The 27,313-nt window shown below is 57.6% G+C and overlaps 1 protein-coding gene across 1 annotated transcript in view; it reads right to left on the reverse strand.

Annotated features, from left to right (window-relative positions):
- B0I36DRAFT_417486 (uncharacterized protein) overlaps positions 1-27,313 on the reverse strand; it is a gene marked incomplete at its 5' end in the record, with an annotated part of 66,506 nt that overhangs the window by 3,573 nt on the left and 35,620 nt on the right. Inside the window, one exon of the mRNA XM_046162114.1 lies at positions 1-27,313. This exon is cut by the window's right edge and continues 32,416 nt beyond it. Within this exon, the coding sequence (XP_046008810.1) occupies positions 1-27,313 (27,313 nt within the window).

Here is a 27,313-nt window from a genome sequence, read left to right on the forward strand (position 1 = left end):
GCCTCTTGCGTGCGGCGTTTCTTGTCGCGCTTCTGGCGCTGCGCCGACGAAGACGATGACTGCTTCTCGGCCGCGGCAGTGAGCTGTGTCAGGGTATGGGCGAACCTGCTGACCACGCCCTGGAGCTGGCGCTCGTTGAGCGCGCGGGCGTCGTAGGTGGTGACGAGCTTGACCTTGGTCGCATAGACGACGCACTGCAGGACGAGAGGGTAGTTGAAGTAGCCCTCCATCTCGGTGGCGAGGCCTTGTGCGTTGTGCCTAACGGGGATCAGGACGGATGCCTCGTCGCTGTTGTTGCTGGTGATGTCGCCATCGTCGCCAGGATCGCCCAGGTGCTGCGCCGGCTGAACAACCATGAGACTGCTGAACGCACAGGCCTCACGGGCGGCCTCGCTGAGTCGCGAGATGTTGCGCAGGCCGTACTGCTCAAACGCCGTCATCTCGCTCGCCTGCGCCTGCACATCGCGCAGCAGCTTGCCGACAGACTTGCTGCCGTCCAGGCGGATGCGCACAGGCACAGTAGCCACCGCCGGGCCGGCCATGCGCTCGATGCCGGGCACGGGGCACTGGCGGCCGGACACACTCGTGCCGAAGCACACGTCCTTGGTGTCGCAGTAGCGGCCGAGCACGACTGCCCATGCGGCGCGGAGGAGTGTCGCCTTGGTGATGCCCCCAGTCTTGTGGTTCTCGGGAGACAGGTCGAGCATCGCCTCGTGGATGCGTGTGCTGCCGGTAGTGGATGTCGAAGAGGCAGGAGGCACACGGGGGAACGATGCTGGTCGGGCACCCTCGAGCTGCTGGCTCCAGTATTCGGCGGCGGCGTCTTCGCTCAGCTGCGTGGTGTAGTTGACAAAGCGCGAGTATGGCTGCAGTGGCGCCACCACGACCCCTTCGCCCTCGTAGAATCCTCGCAGCTTCTCGAGCACAAGACTCATACTCCAGCCGTCAAACACGGCGTGGTGGATGGCCAATGTGAAAAGGCGTGCTTCTCCATCCTCGATCAGTGCGTACCGGCACAGCCGCGAGCCGTAGCCCATGGTCATGCCAGGATCCAGTGTGGTGGCGCCTGGAGCTAATGTGTCCCACTCCGCTGGGCCCCTGAGCACGCCCTGGTACGACTTGCCCTCGTGCAGGACAACGCGAGTGCGCAGGGACTCGCAGGCCTCGACCGTACGTTCCCAAGCTGCCCGGAGGCGGTCGAGGTCGGCCGAGCCAGAGACCCGGTAGGTGTACCGCGCAATGTAAGAGCCGGGCTGCTTGACGGCGAGCGCCATGAGACCCTCTTGCAGTGGTGTGCAAGGGTAGATGTCCTCGATAGTGTCGGTCATGTTGTCATCGCTGTCGCCTTGAAGTCTGCACTCGCGGGCCATGGCGGCACGTAGCTCGTCCACCTGGTCCGCTGGCACCAGACTGAATGGAGTCGTCTCGTATGTGGCACTCCTGGATCCTTGTTCTTGTCCCGAGTGATTCGTGGTGGCCCTGGCGGCTACCGCCGAGAGTCTTGGGTCCGTGAAGATGTCGTGCACCGTTAGCTCGACGCCAACCTCGCGAGCCTCTTGGACGACTTGGATGGCGCTGATCGAGTCGCCGCCCATGAGCAAGAAGTTGTCGTGGCGTCCAATACGAGCCTGGTCCATCCGCACAACCTTGGCCCAGATGTCGCGCAGCTTGAGCTCCGTCTCGGTCCAGGCTGCAGTTGTGGTCGTGGTCTCGGTGCCGTTGCTGCCGTCGTCTATGTTCGTAGCGTAGGAGACGAGCTGCTCCTGCGTCAGCGCGTTGGCGATCCGCCGGAGCTCGCCACGATTCAGCTTCATGGACGCCGTCTGGAAGGGCATGGTTCTGAGAGGCATGAAGTAGCTGGGCACCATGTAGGCGGGTAGGCAGGTCCTCAGGTGGTCCGCAATGGCGGCCAGGGTCTTGCGGATTGTCTTTGTGCTGGCCAACAAGACACTATCGTCATCCTGTGTGACTTCTTCTTCTGCTGCAGAGATGTCTGCGAAGTTGACGAGAGCGACAAGCCACTCGCGTCCTGCTTCTTCTTTGACGAGATCAACAGCCACGTGCTGCACTGTCAGCGCGCCGGGGTTGCTGTGCTTGATGACGTGCTCGATGGCACCCAACTCGATGCGCTGTCCACGCAGCTTGATCTGCGTGTCCTTGCGGCCAAGGTACTCCAGGGTTCCGTCGGTCTTGTATCTGACCAGATCACCCGTCCTGTAGAAACGCTGACCGTCGCTTTTGTCATTGGGGAACGACAGCCAGGGCGCGCTCTCGAGGAAGACGCGCGCCGTCTCCTCAGGCTGACCTGCGTATCCGCGCGCAAGGGAGTGACCCTGGATGACCAGCTCGCCAACGCAGCCGACAGGGCTCAGGCGAACGTTGTCGTCGTGCTGGTCCACGATCCAACACTTGCCGCTCACACCTCTGCCGATTGTACCTGGAGCCTCGTCGCGAGACTGGTAGGTGTAAGCGCAAGAGAAGATGACCGTCTCGGTAGGTCCATAGCCGTTGATGAGGTTGGGAATACGGCCGAACCATGACTCGAGGTTCTGCTTCGTGGGCGCCTCGCCACCAAGAACCAGAGTCTGGAGATGGGGCACATCCTGTGGCCCGAAAGTCCTTGCGAACGAAGGGGTCAGGAAGGCAGTTGTCACTCTGGCATGGTTAATGAATCCTGCAATGTTCTGCAGGCGATCCGCGTCAGACGGTATGCACACTGCACCACCGTGGGTCAGGGTAGTGAAGATCTCTGCGAGTGATACGTCAAAGGCAAAGTTGGAGAACTGCAGAACTCGCGAGTCCTCCCCAACTTTGAAAACGTGAGACTGGGCCCGCACACTTGTGCACAAGGCGGCGTGGTCGACGAGGATGGTTTTGGGCTTGCCCGTAGATCCAGAGGTAAAGATGGCATAGGCAATATTGGACCCTGTGACTGACACAGTGTGGGATGGATCAGCCAAGGGCTCGGGAACAGCTGTCCTTTGCAGCGTAGTTGACTGGTCCGAGAGCTCTACCAAGTGCGTAGTCAGACCTCTGCACGAGTGTGCCATTGACGCCGAAGTAAGCATGACAGTCGCCTTAGCTTCGGTGACTAGATCTCTGCGGCGAGAAGCCGGATGCGTCGGGTCGATTGGGGTGAACGCGCCGCCTGCCTTCTGGATGGCCAGCATGGCGACAATGGCCCATTTCGACTTCTCAAAGCATATAGGGACCAGTGATTCGGGCCTCACACCTAGGTGGACGAGATGCGTGGCAACTTGAGAGGAGAGCTTGTCCAGCTCTGCATAGGTAAAGGCACCATCCCATGCAAAGACTGCTTGGCTCTCAGGGGCCCGAGCAGCGCGTTCGGAGATCAGAGTGTGCACGCACGTGTCGAATCGAGTTGTGTCTGTCGTAGCGTTCCATCTCGTGGCGAGGGCGAGATCCCAGTCTCCAGCAACAGAGACTGCTCCCAGAGCTGACGAGCCATTTTGAATGTGTGTCAGCTGCTGGGTGACATTGTCGAGGTGGGCGGTCAGGGCATCGAGCTTCTCCGATGAGATGTAGTTCGTGTCGTAGTTGAAGACAATGTCGACGCGGTTCTTGTAGGTGACAGCCTGGAGCACGAGCGGGTAGTTGAAATAACCTTCCATCGGCTCGGCTGAGCCAAGGCTGTCGGGAGAGACTGGTGACAGCAAGTTGTCTGATGCCTGGCCTGCCGAGTCCGTCGTAGCCGGACTCTGTCCTGGCTGGATGATGACAAGACTGCCAAAGTGGCAGGCAGCCTTGGCGCTTGTGGACAGTTTGGCTATCCTCTGGAGGCCAAACTGCTCGAAGGGCACCATCTCGGATGCCTGTGTCTGCATGGTATGCAGGAAGTCCGTCGTGGTCTGCTTGCGATCGATGCGGACGCGCACTGGGACAGTAGCAATGGACGGGCCAGCTATTCTCTCGATGCCAGGCACTGCCGCGTGTCTTCCCGCGACAGAGGTGCCGAACAAGATGTCTTCGGTCTCGGAGTACCTGGCCAACACAATAGCCCATGCAGCTTTCAGTATTGTCGCATCCGTGATTGACGAATCAGCCGGCTTCGTGTACGTGATTGACTTGCTCAGAGACCGGTTGCTGGACGTCTTAGCGGGCGAGGTGGCGTGGCTGCGTTCTTCTGGGAATGACGCCCGCTGCGCGCCTTCGAGCTGCGCAGTCCAGTAGTCTGCCGCGGCAGCCAAGTCGAGCTGAGTGGTGTAGTTGACGAAGCTCGAGAAGGGTTCCATCACGATTGGTGTCGCGGCATCGAGGCCGTCGTAGTAGCTTTGCAGCGCCTGGAGGATCAGGCCATTGCTCCAGCCATCGAAGATTGCGTGGTGCAGGACCAGGACAAAGTAGTTGTTCCCGTCGTCCTTATCTGACACGAGTGCATAGCGGCACAGAGGAGTACCGTACTGCACACCCTTGGCCGTGATGGCTTGCAAAGTGACTGCGAGTCCTTCTTGGTGGACCGTTTCCCATACCGGGTCACTGCGGATGACTGCCTGTATGGAGATGCCGTTGCGGACAATGATCCGCGTTCGCAAGCTCTCGCATGCCTGCAAAGTACTTGCCCAAGCATCACGGAACCGATCTAGGTTGACAGAGGCAGGGAGCTGGTAGACCTGTTTAGCGACATACGAGCCGGGCTGCTTGACCGAGAGTGCCATGAGGCCTTCCTGCAGGGCTGTGCATGGGTATGCATCCTCGATATTGTCAACGTCAGCCAGGCTGCAGTCGCGAGCTATGCCAGTGCGGATCTCATGGACCTCGTCCGCGGGCAACAGGCTGAAGGGATCAGTCTTATACGACTGCCCGCTGCCGATCGTGGTCCTCGCTGCAACAGCAGAGAGTCGAGGATTGGCAAAGATGTCCTGGACGCTTAAAGCCAGGCCCATCTCGTGTGCTGTGGTCACCACGTGGATGGCGGTAATGGAGTCACCGCCAAGCTGGAGGAAACTGCTGTGACGACCAATCTGCTCGGGTGCCAGCATGAGCACCTTGGACCACACAGTCTGCATCTTGGCCTCCATGGCTGTGGCCGGAGCAACGACCTCCTCGTTGGTGGCCAGAGCATAGCTGAGTAGCTTCTCTTGAGGGAGGTCGTGTCCGAGTTTGCGGAGACGAGACCTATCCAACTTCATTGACGCCTGGAAGGGCATTCGCGAAAGCGGGATGAATAGTGTCGGCAGCATGTAGGACGGGAGTTGCTGGCTGATTTGCTCCAACACGTCTTGGAAGCGCCTGGTGTAACCACTGTTCATTGGCAGTGTAAGGTCATCAGCTGTGGTGGCAGACTCCTGTTCATCTGTGATGAACTTGACAAATGCCACAAGCCACTCCCGGGAGCCTTGCTTGACCACGTCGACAGCCGCATATTGTACCTCAGCATCGAAGCTCTTGATGCTGTGTTCAATAGCACCCAGCTCGATGCGTTGTCCACGGAGCTTGATCTGAGTGTCTTTCCGGCCAAGATACTCGATGCTGCCGTCGGGCATGTACCGGACCAAGTCGCCTGTCGCGTAAAACCTCAGGGCATCATCTGCCACTAGGGAGCTCGTCGGAGCCCACTCGATAGCGTCCGGGAAACTTTGTGCCGTTAGTTTGGGGTTGTTGGCATAGCCGCGAGCAAGGGCGTGACTCTGGATCAGCAATTCGCCAATGCAGCCAATGGGGGCGAGGCGGCGTCGGCTGTCGTCCACATTGACGATCCAGAAGTTCGACATGACGCCCTTGCCGATCAAGGTGGCCAGCTCATCGGGGTGCTTGTAGGTGTGGGTTGCACAGTAGATGACTGCCTCTGCCGGCCCGTATGCGTTGGTGAGGTCGACATGGCCGACCCAGGTCTGCACAACCTGCTGCGTCGGAGCCTCTCCCACCAGGAGCAGAGTCTTGAGTGAAGGCACATCTGCTGGTTTGAGGGTGGTGAGGAATGAGGCCGTCAGCATCGCAACGTTGGTCTGCGATGCTTCCATAAAGGCAGCCAGGCCCTGCAGTCTCTGTGCTTCGGAGGGTATGCATATCGTGCCTCCGAACGCCAGCGTCTCGAAAATCTCACCCAAACTGATGTCGAACACGAAGCTCGAGTACTGGAGCACGCGAGAGGAGCTAGTCATATTGTGCTCGATGCCATTGCGGATCGCACTGGTGCTGAGAGCAGAGTGCTCAACGACAATTGTCTTGGGCTTTCCTGTAGAGCCAGAGGTGAAAATGGCATATGCGGCGTTTCCGGGTGTTGGCTTTGCATGGTTTGCCGCGGTGTCATTGCTCTGGGACGCCAGCTCAGTCATGAACGACTCGGACAGGATAACCAGCTGCGGTACAAGGTCCTCGCAGACTGCGGATGTCGTAGAGGACGCCACGATGCAGTGTGCCTTCGTGTCACTGACCAGTGCCTGGCGTCTGGCCAGCGGGTGCGATGGATCGAGGGGCACAAAGGCACCGCCAGCCTGCAGCACGGCAAGCATGGCGACAATAGCCCAGCGCGACTTGTCGAAGCAGATGGGGACGAGTACCTCTGGCCCGACACCTAGGTGAACAAGCTTGCGCGCGAGTATCGCTGCTTGGCGGTGCAGATCGGCATAGCTCAGTGTGCCGTCCCAGGCGTGTACAGCTTCATGATCGGGTGTCTGCGCGGCTCGCTCTGCTACCAGGTCGTGGATGCAGGCATCGACCTTGGTGGTATCAGCCGACGCGTTCCACTTCTTGGCCTGCTCGAAATCCCAATTGCCCGCCACGGACACGGCGCTGACTGGTTCGGCAGATGCAGCAAGCAGCTGGCGCACGACGTTGTCAAGGTGGTGTGTGAGTGCCTCGAGCACCTCGGGCGATAGGACCGTGTCGTCATAGGCAAAGTCGAGCTCAATGCGATCATTGTGTGTCACGGCTTGCAGGACGAGGGGGTAGTTGAAGTAGCCCCCGCTCTTCTCGTCCAGGGTCTCGGACGCCGTCTGGTCCAGAGGCCAGAAGACTGCATCATCGCTGGCCGTGGAATCTTGGGATGCGGGCTGGATGATCAGCAGGTTGGCAAAGTCGCAGACTTCACGTGCGGTGGCACTCAGCTTGCTGATGTTCTGGATACCGAACTGTTCAAACTCAACCATGTTGGACAGCTGAGACTGCACATTTGCAAGCAGCTCGGCAACTGACCGCTGGTCTTCATGGTCGCCTTGGCCGAAGCGAAGGCGCACAGGCACGGTTGCCACAGCAGGGCCAACCATGCTTTCAACGCCAGCAATGGGTGCCTGGCGGCCAGAGACGGTCATGCCAAAGCAGATGTCGTCAGTGTTGCAGTAACGTGCCAGAACCATACCCCAGGCCGTCTGGAGGACTGTCGCGACCGTGATGGTGGTGTCAGCCCGCTGTGCCGGCAGCGAAATTGTAGAGTTGAGTATTCTCGTAGATCTCGCCTGGCCAGTCTGTGCAATTGCATTGTGGTTTGCTGCTGGGAAGGACGCCCGCGTGGCGCCGTCCAGCTGCTGCATCCAGTACTCAGAGGCGGCAGCTGAGTCGATCTCGGCGGTGTACTTGACAAAGCCGGCATAGGGTTCGAGCGCCGGGGCCGAGTTGGACAGGTAGATCTCGCGCATTGAGGCCAGAAGGAGACCTGTACTCCAGCCGTCAAACGCGGCGTGATGCATTATCAGGACCAGGTAGCAATGTCCCGAGGGTTCTTGAACCAGTGCATGGCGGCAGAGAGGCGATCCATACTGCATGGTGATCTTGCCACTCGACTCGAGTACTTCGGCGAGTGCCAGCCCCTCTGTGGCTTCCCAGACAGCTGGCTCGTTGACAATGACTTGCACTGATCGACCGCCGTGGGGGATAATGCGCGCGCGAAGGGTCGCAGACGATGCCAAGGTCTGCTCCACCGCGCTCTTGAACTTGATGATGTCCACGGAAGGCGCAAGACGGTAGACGTACTTGGCCACATATGATCCCGGTTGCTTCATCGACAAAGCCATGAGACCCTCTTGCAGAGCTGTACAAGGGTAGGCGTCTTCGATGACCTGCTCGCTTTGAAGCCCACAGGCCCATACTGCAGCAGACTTGAACTCGTTCACAGCTTCTTCATTGGCGGACAGAAGGCTGAACGGCTGGATGTGATTGTCGCGATCGTCTGCAATAGTGATCGCCTTGGCTGCCACTGCACTGAGACGAGGATCCTGGAAGATGTCGCGCACTAGCAGAGACAAGCCAGCATCCCGCGCAATGGCGACGACCTGAATGGCCCGAATAGAGTCACCGCCGATCTGGAGGAAATTGTCGTGGCGACCAATATCCTCTGGACTCATACGCAAGACTGTTGCCCAGATGTCCCGGATGCGGAACTCGGTGTCGGTCTCAAGGGCGACCTTTTCGTCATTCACAAGCGAGTATGTGAGGAGCTGGTCCTTGGTAAGCTGCGTGGCGAGTCGGCATAGCTCAACCCTGTTGAGTTTCATAGAAGTCAACAGGGGCATTTGACGAAGAGGGAGGAACACGCTCGGCACCATGTAGCCCGGCAGACGCTCCTTGAGGCTCTGTGCGGCTGCGGCCAAGGCCAACTTGAGCTTATCGTCCAGAGGCAACAGCCACTGATCGTCACTGTCGTGTTGGCCTCCTCTGGGTAGCCTTGTGTTCTCATCGTCGTTGTCATCTTGCGCCATGCTGAACATGGCCAAGAGTTGCTCATGCGAGTTTTCGTCGCGCAAGACTTGGACAGCCGCATGCACCACACCAGGCATGTGAAGCTTGAGGTTGTATTCGATTTCTCCGAGCTCGATACGGAAGCCGCGGACCTTGACCTGAGAGTCCCTGCGGCCCAGGTACTCGATGGTGCCGTCAAAGTTGTAGCGAACGATGTCGCCCGTCCGGTAGAACTTGCGTGTGTCCTCTTCTTCTGTGGAGAATGGCAGCCACGAGACGCTCTTGAGGAAGGAAGCCTGCGTGTGAGTTGCGTCGTTCAGGTATCCCCGAGCCATCTGGCGCTGGACCACGAGCTCACCAGTGCACCCGATGGGCGCGAGGACCTCGTGGTTTGACTCGTCCACGATCCAGCATGCGCTGCCAAAAGGTCTGCCAACGGTTGTGGGAGGCTCGTGGACCGAAGTGTACACGTGTGACGTGCAGAAGACGGAAATCTCGGAAGGTCCATATGCGTTGGCCAATGTGACCCGACCACCAGGAAGCCAAGTCTCTAGAATGTCTTTTGCAGGAGGCTCTCCCACAAGGATGACGAGCTCCAGGCTAGGGACAAGGGCTGGGGTGAGAGTTCTCAGGAAGGTGGACGTCAGAAGAGCCGTATTTACGGCGTTGTTGCGGACGAAAGAGGAGATGTCCTCCAGCCGCTGGGCTTCTGACGGCACACAGATGGTACCACCAAAGATAAGCGTCTCGAATATCTCACTCAAGCTGACGTCAAAGACGTAGCTGGAGAATTGCAGCACGCGCGAGTGTCTGCCAAAGTGGTATGCGCGATCTCGTCCAACCATCGACGTCGAAAGAGCCGAATGTTCGACGACAATAGTTTTGGGCCGACCTGTAGAGCCAGAAGTGAAGATGACGTAGGCAACATTTGCTGGTGTGGCATCCGAGATATTGTCGAGAGTCTGCAGGTCAACTGTAGTTGCGAGGCCAGACATGTGCTCAGCAGAAAGTAGTACAACTGTTGCCGAGAGTTCTTCACAAGTGGAGGCCGTGGATGGGGATGCAAGGATAATCTTTGCCTGAGTCTCAGCGACAAGCATGCGCCGCCGCTCGAGGGGGTGTGATGGATCCAAGGGCACGAAGGCTGCGCCCGCCTTCAGTATGCCCATCATGGCCACGATGGCCCAGGCAGACTTTTCGAAGCAGACAGGCACCATGGTTTCAGGGCCGAGAGCAAACTCGTCCACCAGATGTGCGGCTAGTTGATTTGCCATGCGATCGAGCTCGGCGTACGTGAAAGTTCCATCCCAGGAGCAGATAGCTTCATGGTCAGGCGTACGGGCGACTTGTTCAGCGAAAAGGTCGTGGATGCAAGCCAGGACAGGCGACGAGTCCGCCGTGTTCCAGCGAGTAGCTTGTTCCAGATCCCAGGCTCCAGAGACTGTGACATTGGCAAGCGTGGCATCGTCCGCAACTTCGCAGGAGCGTAGCTGTTGGACAACGTGTTCGAGATGGCGCGCCAATGCCTCGAGTCTCTGTTCACACACGACAGCTGAGTTATACGTGAACACCAAGTCAACATGGTCTGTGAATGTGAGAGCCTGCAGCACCAAGGGGTAGCTGAAATAGCCATCCATAGCACCATGGGCTTCGTCGTCGGTCGAGTTGTCAGAGACCAATAGGCTGCCTGTTTCTGTTGATGAGGCAGCCTGGCCTGGTTGCACAATCATCAGACTGTCAAAGTCGCATGCATCCCTGGCGTCTTTGCTCAGTCTGGAGATGTTCTGAAGACCATACTGCTCGTAGGCCACCATTTCTGACGCTTGAGATTGAACCGCACCAAGGAAAGCGGCGACGGATTGTTGTGAGTCGAGTCTCAGGCGGATGGGAACGGTCGCCACGGTCGGTCCAGCCATTCTCTCAATCCCAGCCACCGGAGCGTGCCGGCCAGCAACGGTGGTGCCAAAGGTAATGTCGTCCATCTTGCTGTAACAGCCAAGGACTATTGCCCATGCAGCTCGCATGATGGTCGCCTTGGTTATGGAGAATGAAGACGATGCCTGCGGCAATGTGATTGACCTCTGCATGACCTTTGTCTCTGCTCCGCTAGTGGCAGTGACGCTTTCGTTGTGCACCACTTGCGGGAATGTAGCGCGTCGCGCGCCACTGAGCTGTGTTGTCCAGTAGTCTGCTGCGGCCACATGGTCAATCTCACGGATGTGATTGACGAAGCTGGAATACGGCTCCAAGGCCGGGACGGCGGTGTTGTTGTATGACGCCTGAAGAGTCTCTAGCATCAGGCCCATGCTCCATCCGTCAAAAATGGCGTGGTGCATCACAAGGATGAAGTAGTAGTGTGCATCTCCATCATCCTCAGGGATGGGCACGAGGGCGTATCGGCACAAGGGCGAGCCATACTGCATATCCAGGCCGGCGACATAGTCAAGAGCCACTGCCGTCGTTGGCTTTTGTGTGCGGCTGCCGCGAGGAACATCCTCCCAAGCTGACGGCTCGCAGAGGACGATCTGGTAAGAAGCATCGTCGTACGTAACGATGCGTGTCCGCAGGTTTTCGTTGAGTCGTACCGTCTGCTCCCAGGCTGTCTGGAATCGAGCAATGTCGACACCCGCAGCAAGCTTGTAGATGTGCTTGGCGATGTACGACCCTGGCTGTTTGGCGGTCAAGGCCATGAGGCCTTCTTGCAGGGAGGTACAGGGGTAGACATCCTCGAGGGCATTTCTCTCCACACTGCACGCTGTCGAAAGTGCAGTGCAGAGTGTCTCTGGATCGTCCTTTGCTGATGAGAGTAGCCCAAATCGTTCAATGCGCTTTGAGGGAGCTCCGGAGCTGGCGAGGGTGCAGGCAGCGACGGCCCAGAGCTGGCCGTTGCTGAAGATTTCGTGCACCGTAAGAGAGTAACCAAGTTCGCGCACAAGAGTCACGACCTGGATCGCACTAATTGAGTCTCCGCCGATCTCGAGGAAGAAGTCGTCCCGGCCAATGTGCTCAATGGGCAGCATGAGAACCTGGGACCAGATCTGCTGCATGGTGCGCTCCATTTCGGTCTCGGGGGCCGTCTTTTTTGCACTTGACAGAGAGAAAGAGAGGAGCTCCTCCGCAGACATGTTGTTCATCAGGTCACGAAGCTTGGACCTGTGAAGCTTCATGGAGGTTTGGAACGGCATCCGGCTGAGTGGGACATAGTACGAAGGTACCATGTAAGCGGGCAGCTGCCGCTTCAGATCGCTGGCCAGCTCGGTGAACAGCTTGCGCAGTTGCTGGGTCATTGAAATCGGCTCATCTGAAGCTTTCGCATCATCGCGAATGTCGTGCAAGGTGAGGAATGCGACCAGAGACTCCTGAGCGCCACGCTTGAGAACATCGACGGCAGCATGCGAGAGCAGTGGCTGCGAAGCAGTCATGGTGTACTCAATTGCGCCTAGCTCGATTCGCTGGCCATGAAGCTTGACTTGTGTATCGCGGCGGCCGAGATATTCGAGTGTGCCATCAGCGTTATACCGGCACAGATCGCCGGTCCGGTAGAAGCGTTGGTTGTCGGCCGTTGGTGGCAAGAAGTCAAGTGCTGTCAGGAACGAGCGTGCCGTTACCTCCGGGTCGTTGGCATATCCACGCGCCAGGGCATGTCCCTGGACGACAAGCTCGCCCACGCAGCCAATTGGGGCGAGCTGGTGGCAGTTGTCCTTGTCCACGACCCAGAAGTTGCCAGTGAGGCCACGACCGATACTGGTCGGGTTCTCATCCCGGGAGGTGTAAGTGTGAGCCGCGCAGTAAATGCATGACTCTGCGGGGCCATAGGCGTTGACCACCTTGACGTGGCCGACCCAGGTCTGGATAGTTTCCCTTTGCGGAGCTTCACCAACGAGCAATAGGAGCTCGAGAGAAGGCACATCTGCAGGCTTGAGGGTCTTGAGGAAGCTTGCAGTAAGCATGGCCGTGTTGGTACGAGACTCCTCCATGAACCTCGCGACACCGTCAAGGCGTTGGGTTTCTGTGGGAATGCAGATGACACCGCCAAAGGCAAGGACCTCGAAGATCTCTCCTAGAGAGATATCAAACACGAAACTGGAGTACTGCAAGACGCGCGACGTCGAGGTGATGTCGTGGTCGGCCCCGTTTTTCATAATACTCGTGGCAAAAGCGACGTGTTCCATGACAATTGTCTTGGGTCGACCTGTGGATCCTGAGGTGAAGATGGCGTAGGCAGCTTGAGAAGGTACAGATGTTGGGAGAGCACGGTGCTTGCTCGATGCACTCCGAGAGGAGGCCAGAGTAGTCATGGTAGCTTCGGACACTTCAAACAGCAGGTCAGTCAGGCCATGGCAAGACTCTGCCATGTCTGCGGACGTGATGATTAGCTTGGATCGTGTCTCTTCCACCAGAGTCCTTCGCCGGTCCGCAGGGTGAGAGGGGTCCAATGGCACGAATGCGCTTCCGGCTTTGAGAATGGCAAGCATCGTGACGATCGCCCATCTTGACTTCTCAAAGCAGATCGGGATGAAAATTTCCGGACCCACGACATCAAGCTGTATAAGGTGGTGAGCCAGCATGGTCGACAGCTCATCCAGCTCGGCATAGGTGAAGCTCCCATCCGAGGAATATACTGCTTCATTTCCAGGGATGAGAGCCGCCTTCTTTGAAATCAAATCGTGGACACAGGCCTCCACAGCCGAAGTGTCGGCGATGTTCCACTCTTGTGCGCGCTGGAGGTCCCATTGACTGGCAACCGACAGTGTGCGCATAGGAGAGTCTCTGTGTGCCAATAACTGGTCAACAACATGGCTGAGGTGCTTGCTGAGCGCCAACAGCTGGTCGTTCGAAAGAGAAGCTTCATCGTAAGTGAAGCCCAGATCGACGCGATCCTCGTGTGTGACAGCCTGCAGAACCAAAGGGTAGTTGAAGTATCCTTCAAGGGCATCCAATGAGTCAGATGCCAGCTGTTCCAACATGGGGCTGGAACCTGGACCGTCGTTGATTTGAGAGATCGTCGATGAAGCAGGTTGAACGATCAAAAGACTGTTGAAATCGCAAGCCTTCCTTGCATCATCAGTGAGCTTGGCGATATTGCGCAGTCCGTACTGCTCATAGGCAACTGCTTCGGAAGCTTGCAGCTGCACTGCACGAAGGAAGTTCGTGACGGACTCTTCGGGCCGCAGATAGAGACGGACTGGCACTGTAGCCACGGTAGGACCAGCCACCCTGTCGACTCCAGATAAGGCGGCATGGCGACCAGACACGGTGACACCAAAGCAGACGTCGTCAGTGTCACAGTATCGAGCTAAGACAATACCCCAAGCAGCTCTCAGAACCGTCGCGCTTGTGATGGAGTCCCGTGAGACCTTTTCGAACTGAATGCTGGTGTTGTAGACCCGAGTTGTTGTTGTAGGAGCCTCGGGCTGTCCCTCGCCATGCGTGGCGGTCAGGGTCCTTGGAGCAGGGAAGGAAGCTCGCTGTGAGCCGGCGAGCTGGTCTGTCCAGTACGTGGCTGCATCCTCTGCACTCATCTGCATGGTGTAGTTGACAAAGTCGGCAGACGAGATGAGGTCTGGCACGGGAGCACCAGCATACGAGGTGAGGAGTGTCTGCAGCATGAGGCCCATGCTCCAGCCATCAAAGACGGCATGGTGCATGACAAGGACAAAGTACGTGGCGCCGTCCTCGGTGACCAGCCCGTATCTGCACAGGCGAGATCCGTAGCTCATTTGAATTGTCTTGGTTGCGTCGAGGGCCGCGGTCAGACTGAGGCTCTGGGTGTCTTCCCAGAGAGGCGACTGCTTGACAACTGACTGGATCGTCATGTTGTTGTGCAATGTGATCCGGGTGCGCAGATTGGCACAAGCTTCAAGGGTGATCTCCCAGGCTGCTTGGAACAGCTCGATATCGACATTGCTGTGCAGGCGATACACATTGCGCGCAATGTACGAGCCAGGCTGTTTGTGGGACAATGCCATCAGGCCTTCCTGCAGAGACGTGCACGGGAAAGCATCCTCAATCTGCGATACGTCGTCAATCTGGCAGTCGTCTGCAACAGCACTGAGGAGGCTGCTCAGCTCGTCTTGAGCCAGGAGTGCAAACTTCTCGACATGGTAGTCAACCTGATCTTGACTACTGGCCATCTTGTCAGCAACAGCAGAGAGACGCGGATCAGCGAAAATATCATGCACGGTCAGTGAGCAGCCGGCTAGTTCTCGCACAGCCGTCACTACCTGAATCGCGCTGATCGAGTCGCCGCCAACCTGCAAGAAGCTGTCATGGCGGCCAATGTGGGCTGCATCGACTCGCAACACGGCGGCCCAAATGCCCCGGAGGGCTACTTCGTTTAGCGTGACGGGTGCTATCTTGTCACCTTCGGCAAGTGAGTAGCCGAGAAGCTCGTCTTCGTTCAGACCCTGCGCAATCTCGCGGAGTCTACGGCGGTTGAGCTTCATCGAAGCTGCCTGGAACGGCATTTGCCGGAGCGGGATGAAGAAGGTCGGCACCATGTAAGAAGGAAGCTGGTCCGTGATGATGCTGACGATGGTCGCAAAAGCGGCACGAAGGTCGGCCGTTGGTGCTATGAGTAGGTCCTCAGCAACATCTTGTGCCTCGGTGGAGGCGTCCGTGGCAGAGAAGTTGACGAGCGCCACGAGACGCTCCCGAGGGCCATGCTTGACAATGTCGACAGCGACATGCTCCAACAACGCAGGACCTGCAGAAGCTGCGGCCTTGATGGCACTTTCGATTGCACCCAGCTCCACACGTTGACCACGGAGCTTGATTTGCGTGTCCTTTCTGCCCACATATGTGATTGTGCCGTCAGCATTGTATCTGACCAGATCTCCTGTCTTGTACACCCGCTTCCTGTCGTCCGCGAGCGCGGCGGGGATGAAATCGAGCGATTTCAGGAACGAGCGAGACGTATTGACGGCGTCATTGGCATAACCCCGTGCCAAAGCATGACTGTGGACCACCAGCTCACCAATGGTTCCGACGGGAGCTAGCTGGTTATGGTCATTGGGCTCGACAATCCAGCAGTTGCCTGTCAGGCCCTTGCCGATGTTAATGGGCGCCTCAGCCTGAGAGGTGTAGGCGTGATAGGTGCAGTAGATGACAGTCTCCGTGGGTCCGTAGCCGTTGATGAGGCGGAAGTCTCCGTGCAGCCAGTTGTCCAGATCCTGTTGCGTGGGAGCTTCACCGCCCATCACCAGGGTCTTCAGGGAGGGGACATCCTTTGGCTTGATGGTCCTGGCAAAGGAGGGGGTAAGCATAGCCGCTGTGACCTGGGCTTCCCTCGCGAACGTTGCGATGTCCTGGAGTCGGTCAGCTTCGGACGGGACACAGACGGTTCCACCACATGACAAGGTCGTGAAAATCTCTGTGATGGCGGCATCGAACACGTAGTTCGAGAACTGCAACACCCGACTGTTCTTGTTGATGTCGTATGCACTAGCCTGGGCGCTAATGCTGGTGCACAACGCCGAGTGCTCAACCACAATTGTCTTTGGCTTGCCTGTGGAACCAGAGGTAAAGATGGCGTAGGCCGCGTTGGCTGGTGTAGCAGCGATGCTGGACGCGGATGAAGACGTCAGACCTTCCCTCTTCTCAGAGAGAACCTCGAAGAGAGCTGCAGATACCGAAAGGACGGTGTCAGCGAGACCCGAACTCGAGGGCGCCGTGCTGGGAGAGACCAGCAGAATGTGCGCATTGGCGTCCTCGATCAAGGTTCGGCGACGAGCAGTCGGATGTTCTGGGTCAACAGGGATGAAAGCGCCACCTGCCTTGAGCACGGCTAGCATGGCAACTATGGCCCATGTGGACTTCTCGAGACACAGTGGCACCATGGTTTCTGGCTGCACACCGAGCTCGACCAAGTGCGCTGCTAGGATTCCAGAGAGGCGATCCAACTCCGAGTATGTGAGGTTGCCGTCCCAAGAGTATATGGCTTGCTGGTCAGGCGTCTCACGAACCCGGCTGGCAATGATCTCTTGCACACACGTGTCTGCAACTGGTACACTGGCAGTGTTCCATTTCGCAGCCATTTGGAGGTCCCATGCGCCAGACACCTTGATACTGCCCAGCGTCTCTTCTTTGTTGGCCGTGAGCTGCTGCAGGACATTCTCGAGGTGGTGGCTTACAGCCTCGACTCGAGTGTCGGAGATGACCGCTGCGTCGTAGGTAATGACAATGTTGACGTCGTCGTCCTGTACCACAGCCTGGAGCACCAGTGGATAGTTGAAGAATCCTTGGAGGCCGTCAGAAGAATCCGACGGGAGCAGCAAAGCTCTGTCGCTGCCTTCCGAGCCATTCCCTGGCCCGGAAGCAGGTTGGATAATCATCAAGCTGGCGAAATCGCACGCCTCCCTAATTTCGGCATTCAGCTTGGCGATATTCTGCACGCCGAACTGCTCATGCGCCACCATGGATGTCGCCTGAGTCTGCACTTGCAGCAAGAAATCACTGATGAGCTGTTGGCCGTCAAGGCGCATTCTGACGGGTACTGTTGCCAGGGCTGGGCCGGCCATCCTCTCGATTCCTGCCACGGGCGCCTGCCTGCCTGAGACGGTGGTTCCGAAGCAGACATCGTCGGTGTCGCAATAGCGACCAAGAACCACTGCCCAGGCCGCGCGGAATACATTGGCTCTGGTAACGGAGTTGTCTGCCTGCTGCGCAAACGCAATGGTCCTGTCCGCGGTCCGGATGAGCTGCTTGCTGCTGTCTTGGGCAACAGGCGCTGCTGCAGTATCGGCGGTAGGGAATGAGGCCCGCTGTGCGCCGCTCAGCTGCGCCGACCAGAAACCCGCTGACGCGTCCTGGTCAAGGTCAGTGAGGTACTTGACAAAATTGGCGTAGGGCATCAAAGTCGGTAGTGAGCTGGAAGCGTCATCTTGGGCGTAGTAGAGTCTGGTCAGGGTTTCCAACATGAGACCGAAGCTCCATCCGTCAAAGATGGCGTGGTGCATGACGAGAGTGAAGCAGGGCTTGCCAGTGTCGTCTTCGGCGAGCGAGTACTGGCATAGGCGGGAACCATACTGCATCAGTGGCGAGTGCTCTGATGACTCCCACACTGCGGTCTCTGCAATGATGGCCTGCAGGGTGACACCGTTGCGGAATATGATCCTCGTGCGAAGATTGCTGCACGTGGCCATTGTGTCCTCCCAGGCCTGCTTGAACCGCGCCACGTCGACGTCGCCTGCCAGGCGGTACGAATGTGTCGCGATGTATGATCCGGGCTGCTTGACCGTGAGGGCCATCAGGCCCTCCTGGAGAGGCGTGCAGGGGAACACGTCCTCTATCACTTGGCCTGGCTCAAGCTCACACAGATGAGCTACATCGTTCTTGATGGTATCGATGCTGACTCCACTAGGCAGAAGGCTGAATGGCTCATGGTCTTCATGCTCGTTGCGGAGTCCTGCACTCGTCTTGAGGGCGATTGCGGATAAGCGAGCATCGATAAAGATGTCGTGCACCGTGAGAGACAAGCCCAGGGAGCTCAGCGCAGTGACGACGTGGATTGCACTGATTGAATCGCCACCGATCTGGAGGAAGCTGTCGTGGCGCCCAATAGTATCGACGTCGATGTCTAGTACTCTGGCCCAGATATCCCGAAGGACAATCTCCAGGTCCGTGACGGGGGCTACCTTCTCGACATCCTGGGACAGTGAGTACCGTTGGAAGTCCTCCTGGCTCAAGCCGTTGGCTATGACCTGTAGTTCTGCTCGGTGCAGCTTCATAGAGGACTGAAAAGGCATTGCCTTGAGGGGCACGAACAGGGACGGGACCATGTATCCAGGCAGCTGTTGGTGTAGGTCTGCTGCGAGCTTGCTCAGCAGTTCTCGTCGGGAAGATGTCATTGTCGCAGACACACTGTTGTCCTCATCATCGTCGTCGCCAGAGTCAAATCCCTGGATCTTGAGCAGAGCCACAAGCCATTCTCTTGAGCCGTTCTTGACAACGGTCACCGCTGCGTGCTCAACAAGCGGCTGCACATCCTTGATGGCATGCTCAACAGCTCCGAGCTCGATGCGTTGGCCGCGCAGCTTGATCTGGCTATCCTTTCTGCCGACATATTGCAGCGTGCCGTCAGGTCCGTACTTCACCAAGTCACCAGTCTTGTAGATCCTCGTCGCGGAATTGCCAGAAGACAGTGGCAACCACTTCGCCCCCTTTAGAAAGACGCGGTCTGTCTCTTGCTGGTTGTTGGCGTAACCACGAGCCAAAGCAGCGCCCTCGACGATGAGCTCTCCGACGCAACCAATAGGCGCGAGGCGGTTGTGATCATTCGGATCCACAATCCAGCTGCGTCCAAAGATGCTCTTGCCTATAGTCGCCGGGCTCTCGCTCGCGGACGTGTACGTATGAATTGTGGCCACGACACACGTTTCGGCGGGACCGTAAGCGTTGATGAGGCGCTGCACGCTGCCAAACCAGGCGTCGATACTGCTGCGCGTCAGTGCCTCGCCACCCAAGATTAATGTCTGGAGTGTGGGAACTTCAGCGGGCGACAGGGTTGTCGCGAATGACGGGGTCAGCAGAGCGGCTGTGGTGTTGCTCTTCCGGACAAAGTCTGGTAATTCTTGCATGCGCTGCATGTCTGTCGGAATGCACACAGTGCCGCCGAAGGCCAGGGTCATGAGGATCTCCGTGATTGCAGCATCAAAGACATAGCTGGCGAACTGGAGGAAGCGTGTTTCGGGGCCTGCGCAGAACGCCTCACCCTGTGCGAGAAGACTGCTGCTGAGGGCCGCGTGCTCGACGACAATTGTCTTGGGTTTGCCAGTGGTGCCAGATGTGAAGATGGCATAAGCCGCACTGTCGAGGCGAACCTCGATTGCTGGTGGCGAAACATTGTCCATGGCAAGCTGGGCCATTTGCAGTAGGGAGGTTGCGGACACCTCAACAATTGTGTCAACAAGACCTTGGCATGACAGAGCGGTGGCGGACGAGGCTAGCACCGCACGAGCTCTGGTCTCTTCAATGATTGTCTGTTTGCGGCTGACTGGGTGAGATTGGTCCAGGGGCACAAATGCTGCGCCAGCTTTAAGCACACCAAGAATGGCGACTGTGAACCACATGCTCTTTTCGAAACACACCGGGACGAAGCACTCTGCCCCGATGCCCAGGTTCCGCAGGTGGCGGGACAGTGTTGTAGACAGCTCGTCGAGTTCTGCGTATGTGAGTGTACCCTCGGACGAGTAGACTGCCTCGTGGGATGGCGAGCTGCGGACATGCCAAGAAATCAGCTCCTCGGTGAGTTTCGAGGAGGGTGTCTGGCAAGCTGTGTTCCACATGAGTGCCTGATCGAGATCCCAAGAGCTAGTGGCCGAGAGCGATCCAACTAGCATGGTGCCATTGGAAGAGAGCTGCTGAACGACATTGTCGAGGTGATGGGTCAGCGCCTCGATCCGGGCCGCCGAGACTCTGTTGCCGTCGTAAGTAAGCATCAAATCGACCCAGTCGTCGTAAGTAGCAGCCTGGATGACGAGGGAGTAGCTGAAATATCCATCCAGGGAGTCCTCGACAACATGTCCCTTCATGCCGCTTGACATAAGCCCCTCGCGCGTAGCTTGGCCCGCCGCCAGATTCATTGGCTGCACGACCATCAAGCTCGTGAACTCGCATGCTTTCTTGGCTTCGCGGCTAAGTTTGGATATATTTTGCAAGCCAAACTGTTCGAAGGGGATCATATTGGAAGCCTGCGACTGAACGGCCTTGAGGAACTCGTCTACCCGTTGGGATTGGTCAAGACGAATGTGAACTGGAACAGTCGCCACCGCGGGACCTGGCATCCGATCGACTCCTGTAACGGAGGCATGTCGGCCAGACACGGTAGTGCCGAAACAGATATCCTGAGACTCATCGTACTGGGCCAGGATGATGGCCCAGGCTGCACGCAGGATAGTCGCCTTTGTGATTGAGGCGTCTTTCTGGTGTGCAAAGTCGATTGTGGTCGTCTTGGTGACGGTAGCGACGGGGGTATCGGGAGCCACACTGCTGTCCTCAAAAGAGGTCTGTGAAGGCGTTGCGCCATCGAGCTGTGAGGTCCAGTACTCCGCCGCTGCAGCGTGGTCGATCCTCTTGATGTAGTTAACGAAACCCGCGTACGGCTCCAGAGGTGTGGCGGGCAGACCATCATAGAAGGAGGCCAAAGTCTCCAGAACAAGAGACATGTTCCATCCATCGACAACGGCGTGATGGATGACCAGCACAAAGTACCGGCTTCCATTTGGTTCGATGACAGTGGCATACCGACACAACGGGAGGCTGGGCTTCATGCCGAGGTCATGGATCGAGCGTAGCACCGTCTGTAGGTCTGAGCCATCTGGAACGACTTCCCAAGTTGTGGGTTGGCGTAGAACAGCCTGGATTGCCTCCCGGTTGTGCATCACAATCCGGGTACGGAGGTTTGTGCAGGCCAGTAACGTCTGTTCCCATGCGGTGCGGAACTTGGTGATATCGACGAGCTCTTGAAGCTCATAGACGTACTTGGCCATGTACGAGCCGGGCTGTTTGACTGCCAGCGCCATCAGACCTTCCTGGAGAGGGGTGCATGGGTAGGCGTCCTCAACATCCTGAGGACCAGAAAGACCACACTCAATAGCCACAGCAGAGAGGACGCTGTCGAGATCGCTTGGCGCAATCATGCTGAAGGCCTCAGTATATCTGTCATCCTCAAAGTTCTCGCTTGTCTTGGCTGCGACCGCCAGGAGGCGTGGGTCGCTGAAGATGTCGTGAACAGTGAGCATGAGCCCTTGCTCGCGTGCCGCGGTAACCACGTGAATCGCAGTAATGGAATCGCCTCCAACCTGGAGGAAACTATCATCGCGACCGATAGTCTGCGGCGATACCTTGAGGATGGTTGCCCAGATTGCCTGCAGGCGCTCCTCCATCGGGGTCACGACCGCGCGCTTGTTCACGCTCGCTAGAGTATACTGCGCGCGTCCCTCGCGGCCAAGGGCATCCGCCGAGCGCCGCAGACTGCCCCTGTCGATCTTTGTCGAGGTCATGCAGGGCATGAATGCGCATGGGACGAAGAGAGAGGGCACCATGTAGCTGGGCAGCATGATGCCTACGTGGCTAGCAGCGGTCGCCATATCGACCTTCATAGCCGCGGTCAGCGGTAGGAATATGTCGTTCTCCAGTTCCTGAGTGGTAACGAGGCGCGTGTTATCGGTGAAGCAGAGGAAGGCAGCCAGCGCAGCATTATCGCCATCCCGAAGAACGTCGACAACCACCTGACAGACCCCCTTTACTGCGGCTTGCATGTGGTGCTCAACCTCGCCCAGCTCCACACGCAGGCCACGGATCTTGACCTGGGTATCCTTTCTGCTCACGAATTCGAGTGTGCCATCTTCCCGGTAGGCACACAGGTCTCCCGACTTGAAGAAGCGGTTCCATGGCAGCTCCTGGCGTCGGGGAGCCCACTCGGGGAGCTCGGTCACGGTCGCGGCGGCGGTTCGTACAGGATCCGCCAGATACTCTCGCAGTATCGTGGGACTCTGGATAACCACCTCGCCCACACATCCAATGGGAGCGAGCTTGTTGTGATCCTGCGGGTCAACGATCCAGCAGAATCCTCCCACAGGACGACCCACGACCAGAGGCGCCTCGGGCGTTGTCCACTCATGCATCGTGCTGACGACACAGGTTTCCGCGGGACCCCATCCATTGATAAGGCGGATCCGACCAAACCACGTCTGCAGTATGTCGGCTCCAACAGCTTCACCAGCCAAGAAGATGAGCTCAATGCTAGGCACGGCATCTGGATGCAGGGTGCGGACGAAAGACGGAGTAAACCACGCCCAGTTGATGTCCATGGTCTTGATGAAGTCCTGCAGCGCACCCAACCTGGTATTGTCGGATGGGATGCAAAGTGTAGCACCAACCATGAGTGTGGGGATCGTCTCGCCGATGCACATGTCGAAGACATAGGACGCGAACTGGAGCATTCTGACCTCTGATGTCATCCCCAGGCGACGAATCATGTCTGTCTGACTGGTGCAGAGAGCCCTGTGCTGGATAACAAGACCCTTTGGCAGCCCTGTGCTACCGGAGGTGAATAGCACGTACGCGGCATGCTCAGGAGTCACAGAACAGGTTGGCGCGCCCGGATTGGCACCGTACTCGGCTTGGAGCTGCTCGTCAAGAAGATGGTCAATCACCAGGGTCTCCTCGACGAGGCCAGCAACCTTTGCGGATTGCTCAGCCGAGACGAGTGCGAGGCGTGCTTCGGTCTGCTTGATGATCTGCCTATATCGGTCAACGGGATGACCGGGATCCAGAGGCACCCAGGCCGCTCCCGCTTTGTTAATGGCAAAAATCGAGACGAAGAACCATGCCGACTTCTCGAAGCAGACCTGAACCAGATCGCCAGGCTTCACTTGGAAATCGGCCACGAGCTTGTGCGCGAGTCGGTTTGCCGCATTGTCGAACTCGGCATAAGTCAGCTCTGAATCCCACGCGCGGATGGCGAGAGCCTTGGGGCGCTTTTGTGCTTGCTCTTCAATGATGTGGTGGACACACTTGTTGACCACAAGAGGACCAGCGCCATTCCACTCAGTTGCCTGGTGCAGATCCCACTGGCCAGCGACGGAGATGGTGTCCATCGTCACTTCGGTATTCTGCGTCAGCTGGTGGATCACATGCGAGAAGTGCTCTGTCATAGCCTCTAGTCGACCACGGGAGACTGTGTTGGCATCGAAAGTAAAGACGAGCTCAACATGGTCGTCATGTGGGTATGCCTGCACGACCAGTGGGTAGCTGAAGTAGCCTGCGAGAGACTCTTCAGTACCATACTGCTCGGATGAGACAGGGCTCAATACACGATCGCTGTCGAGCTTGTCACTGTCACCCATCAACTGCTTGGCTGGTTGTACTACCATCAAGCTGGTGAAGTCACAGGCGTCTTTGGCATCTGGATGAAGCTTGGCAATTCGTTGCAGGCCGAACTGCTCAAAAGCGGTCATTTCAGCAGCTTGGGCCTGGACTGAGCTTAGGAAGCTGGCAACGCTCTGTCGACCATCAATCTTGACGCGGACAGGAACAGTCGCAACAGCTGGGCCAGCCATGGTCTCGACTCCCGGAACAGGGGCCTGGCGGCCGGAAATCGCGGTGCCGAAGCATATATCTTGGGTGTCACCGTACTTGGCCATGACAACGGCCCAAGCAGCGCGCAGAATGGTAGCTTTTGTGACGACACCGGACTGAGATCCAGTTGGCAGCGTAATAGTCGTCTCGAGCACCTCTGTCTTGGCTTCGGCGGCCTTGGTCGTGTCAACTCGGGGGAACTGCGCACGCTGGGCTCCGTCGAGGTGGGTTCCCCAGTACTCTGCAGCATCGTCGACGTCGATGCTCGTGGCAAAGTCGACAAAGTCGGCATATGGTCGCGGAGATGGTTGAATCTCCTGGCCATGATAGATGGTGAGCAGGCTGTTCAGGATGAGGCCCACCGTCCAACCGTCGAAGACGGCGTGGTGCATCACGAGGATAAAGTGGGCAGGCATCAGCTTGTCCTCTCCTTCGACCAATGCATAACGGCACAGGCGGCTGCCATATTGCATGTCCACGCCACCGACTCTGCGAATTGCAGTCGCCAGATCTGTGCCCTGTTCGATGGCCTCCCACTGCATAGGCTCCTGAATGACTGCTTGGACAGTCATCCCACCATGCACGATGATTCGGGTGCGGAGGTTCTCACACAGGGCGATTGTCTGCTCCCATGCTGTCCGGAACCTTGCGAGGTCAACCGAACCACCAAGTTGATAGACGTGCTTGGCAATATAAGATCCAGGTTGCTTCACCGCAAGGGCCATCAGACCCTCTTGGAAGGGTGTGCAGGGATATGCATCCTGGACAGCACCGGTGTTGTCCAGTCCGCAAGCCTGAACAACTGCGTTTTGTAGTTCTTGAGCATCGGCAGCAGGCAACAACCGGAAAGGTACTGTCTCCGTGATGATCTCCGCGTCGATGCTGGTCACCTTCGCGGCAACAGCGGACAGTCGTGGGTTCGCAAAAATGTCGCTAACGCTCAGAGATAAGCCGGCCTTGCGGGCAGCAGTAACGACCTGGATCGCCCTGATGGAATCACCACCGAGATTGAGGAAGTTGCCATTACGTCCGATCTGCTGCACGTCATCGAGACGGAGAATCTGTGCCCAGATGTCGCGAAGCGCAAACTCGTAGGGCGTGCTTGGCGCTTCTTCCTTCTCTTCCTCGGCCATGATGTAGCTTGTCAGCTGCCCCTGCGTCAGACCGGAAGCTATCTTTCGGAGGCTTGAGCGGTTGAGCTTCATGGATGTCTGGAACGGCATCTGTGATAGCGGCACGAAGAAGTTAGGGACCATGTAACTTGGCAGTGTGTCTCTGAGGTCCGTCATGATCTTGGAAAAGCATTGGCGGAGCTCATCAGAGTCGGCGAGTACAACGGCATCACCCGTGGTAGCCTCGGTGTGTTGGAAGTGGACCATGGCGATCAGTTGCTCCCGAGATGCCTGTCTAGTGACATCCACCGCGACATGATCGATGGCCGGGCAGATGGTCTTTATGGCATGCTCGATGGCGCCGAGCTCGATACGAAGACCACGGAGCTTGACTTGCGTGTCTCTTCTTCCGAGATACTCGACGGAGCCATCGTCTCTGTACCTGGCGAGGTCTCCTGTTTTGTAAAACCTGCAAGAGTCCTCGGCGGTCGAAGGGTACCATGAGACGCCCGGCAGGAAAGATCGAGCGGTGGTTTCTGGGTCGTTGGCGTACTCGCGTGCGAGCACGTGGCCCTGCAAGACGAGCTCACCGATGCAGCCGATTGGGGCCAGTCGGTTGTGGTCCTTGACATCCACGATCCAGAGATTGGCCGTCGTCCCCTTGCCGAGGGACGCTGCCGGCTCTCCCGAATCCGGATTGTGGTAAGTATGCGAGGCGCAGTAAATGCAGGCCTCTGCCGGCCCGTAGGCGTTGACAAGCACCACCTGGTCGGCCCAGACTTCCACAACCTGCTGCGTGGGAGCTTCTCCAACAAGTAGCAAGAGCTCCAGAGACGGCACGTCCTCGGGAGCTAGTGTAGCAGTGAAGGAAGAGGTCAACATGGCACAGCTGACCTTGGCCTCGCGGATGAATGCGGGTAGATCGCGCATGCGCTGCTCTTCAGACGGAATGCATACCGTGCCATTGTAGACGAGTGCCTCGAAGATCTCGCCCAAGCTGATGTCAAAAACGAAGCTGGAATACTGGAGCACGCGGTGAGCCTTGGAGTCAAAGCCGTGGCTGAGACCGTTCTTGACCACACTCGTGCACAGAGCGGCGTGCTCCATGACAATTGTCTTGGGCTTGCCTGTGCTGCCGGAGGTGAAGATGGCGTAGGCTTTGTTGTCGGGTGAGATTGAGGGCAACTGCACATCCAAAAATTGGTTCTTGGATAGGGCCGTGATCTGCTTCTCCGAGACCTCGACGACGGTCTGAACCATGTCAAGATGAGAGGCTGTAGTGGCCGGCGAGGTGATGAGGATCTTGGAATTCGTCTCCTCGATCAGCAACTGTCGTCGTGCGGCAGGATGAGACGGGTCGATAGGGACATAAGCGGCACCAGCCTTGAGAACAGCCATCATGGCAACAATGGCCCACAACGACTTCTCAAAGCAGATTGGCACGATATCTTCGGGACAGATCCCCAAGTCGACCAGGTGTAAGGCCAGAGCATGCGATTGCTTCTCGAGCTCACTATATGTGAGTACACCATCCCAAGCATACACTGCTTCGCGGTCAGGTGTGCGCAGCGCGGCCTCCTTGACCAGGTCGTGAATGCAAGCGTTAACAGCAGTGATGTCGGCAGTGTTCCAGCTCGTGGCTTTCTGCAAGTCCCACGTTCCGGCGACGTTGACCTCTCCAAGGCAAGTACTGCCCGGTGCAGTGAGTTGTCCCACAACGTGCCCCAATTGCTGGGCCAGAGCGTGGAGTCGTGCCTCGGAGATGACGCTCGAATCGTACGTGAACGCCAGGTCGATGCGGTCGCCGAAAGTTGATGCTTGTAGGACAAGAGGATAGCTGAAGTAATCGCCTGCTGTACCCGCTCCCACGAGCTCGTCCAAGTCGCTCGGAAGTAAGATATCGGAGCCGGGACCAGCAGATTGTCCCGGCTGCACAATGATGAGGTTGGCGAAGTTGCACGCGTTCTTCGCACTGGCGCTCAGCCTGGCTATATTCTGCAGACCAAACTGCTCGAATGGGACCATCTCGTACAAGTGTTCCTGCACTGCTTCGAGGTATTGAGATGTCTGCTGTCTTCGGTCAAGCTGGACACGGACGGGCACAGTTGCCAGTGATGGCCCGGCCATCCTCTCTATGCCAGGCAGGGGAGCATAGCGTCCCGAGACGGTGGCACCAAAGCACACATCATCGGTATCAGAGTGACTGGCAAGGACTAATGCCCAAGCTGCCTGAACAATAGTTGCCTTAGTGATTTTGTGGTCCTCGGCCTCAGGGAAGGCGACCGAAGCATGATGCGACCGCATAATCTGCTTCGTGGTCGAGATGTTGCCCACAGCATCTGAGGATGGGAAGGGAACGGGTTCGGCGCCGGCCAGTTGCTCGTTCCAGAAAGCCTCTGCACCAGTACGGTCGAGGTTGGTGGTGTAATTGACAAAGCCGACATAGGGGACGGGCGACCCGAGCTCCAGCTTTCCATCGTAGATGT

This window comes from Microdochium trichocladiopsis (genome assembly GCF_020744255.1).
Source record: "Microdochium trichocladiopsis strain MPI-CAGE-CH-0230 chromosome Unknown B0I36scaffold_9, whole genome shotgun sequence".
Taxonomy (NCBI): Eukaryota; Fungi; Ascomycota; class Sordariomycetes; order Xylariales; family Microdochiaceae; genus Microdochium; species Microdochium trichocladiopsis.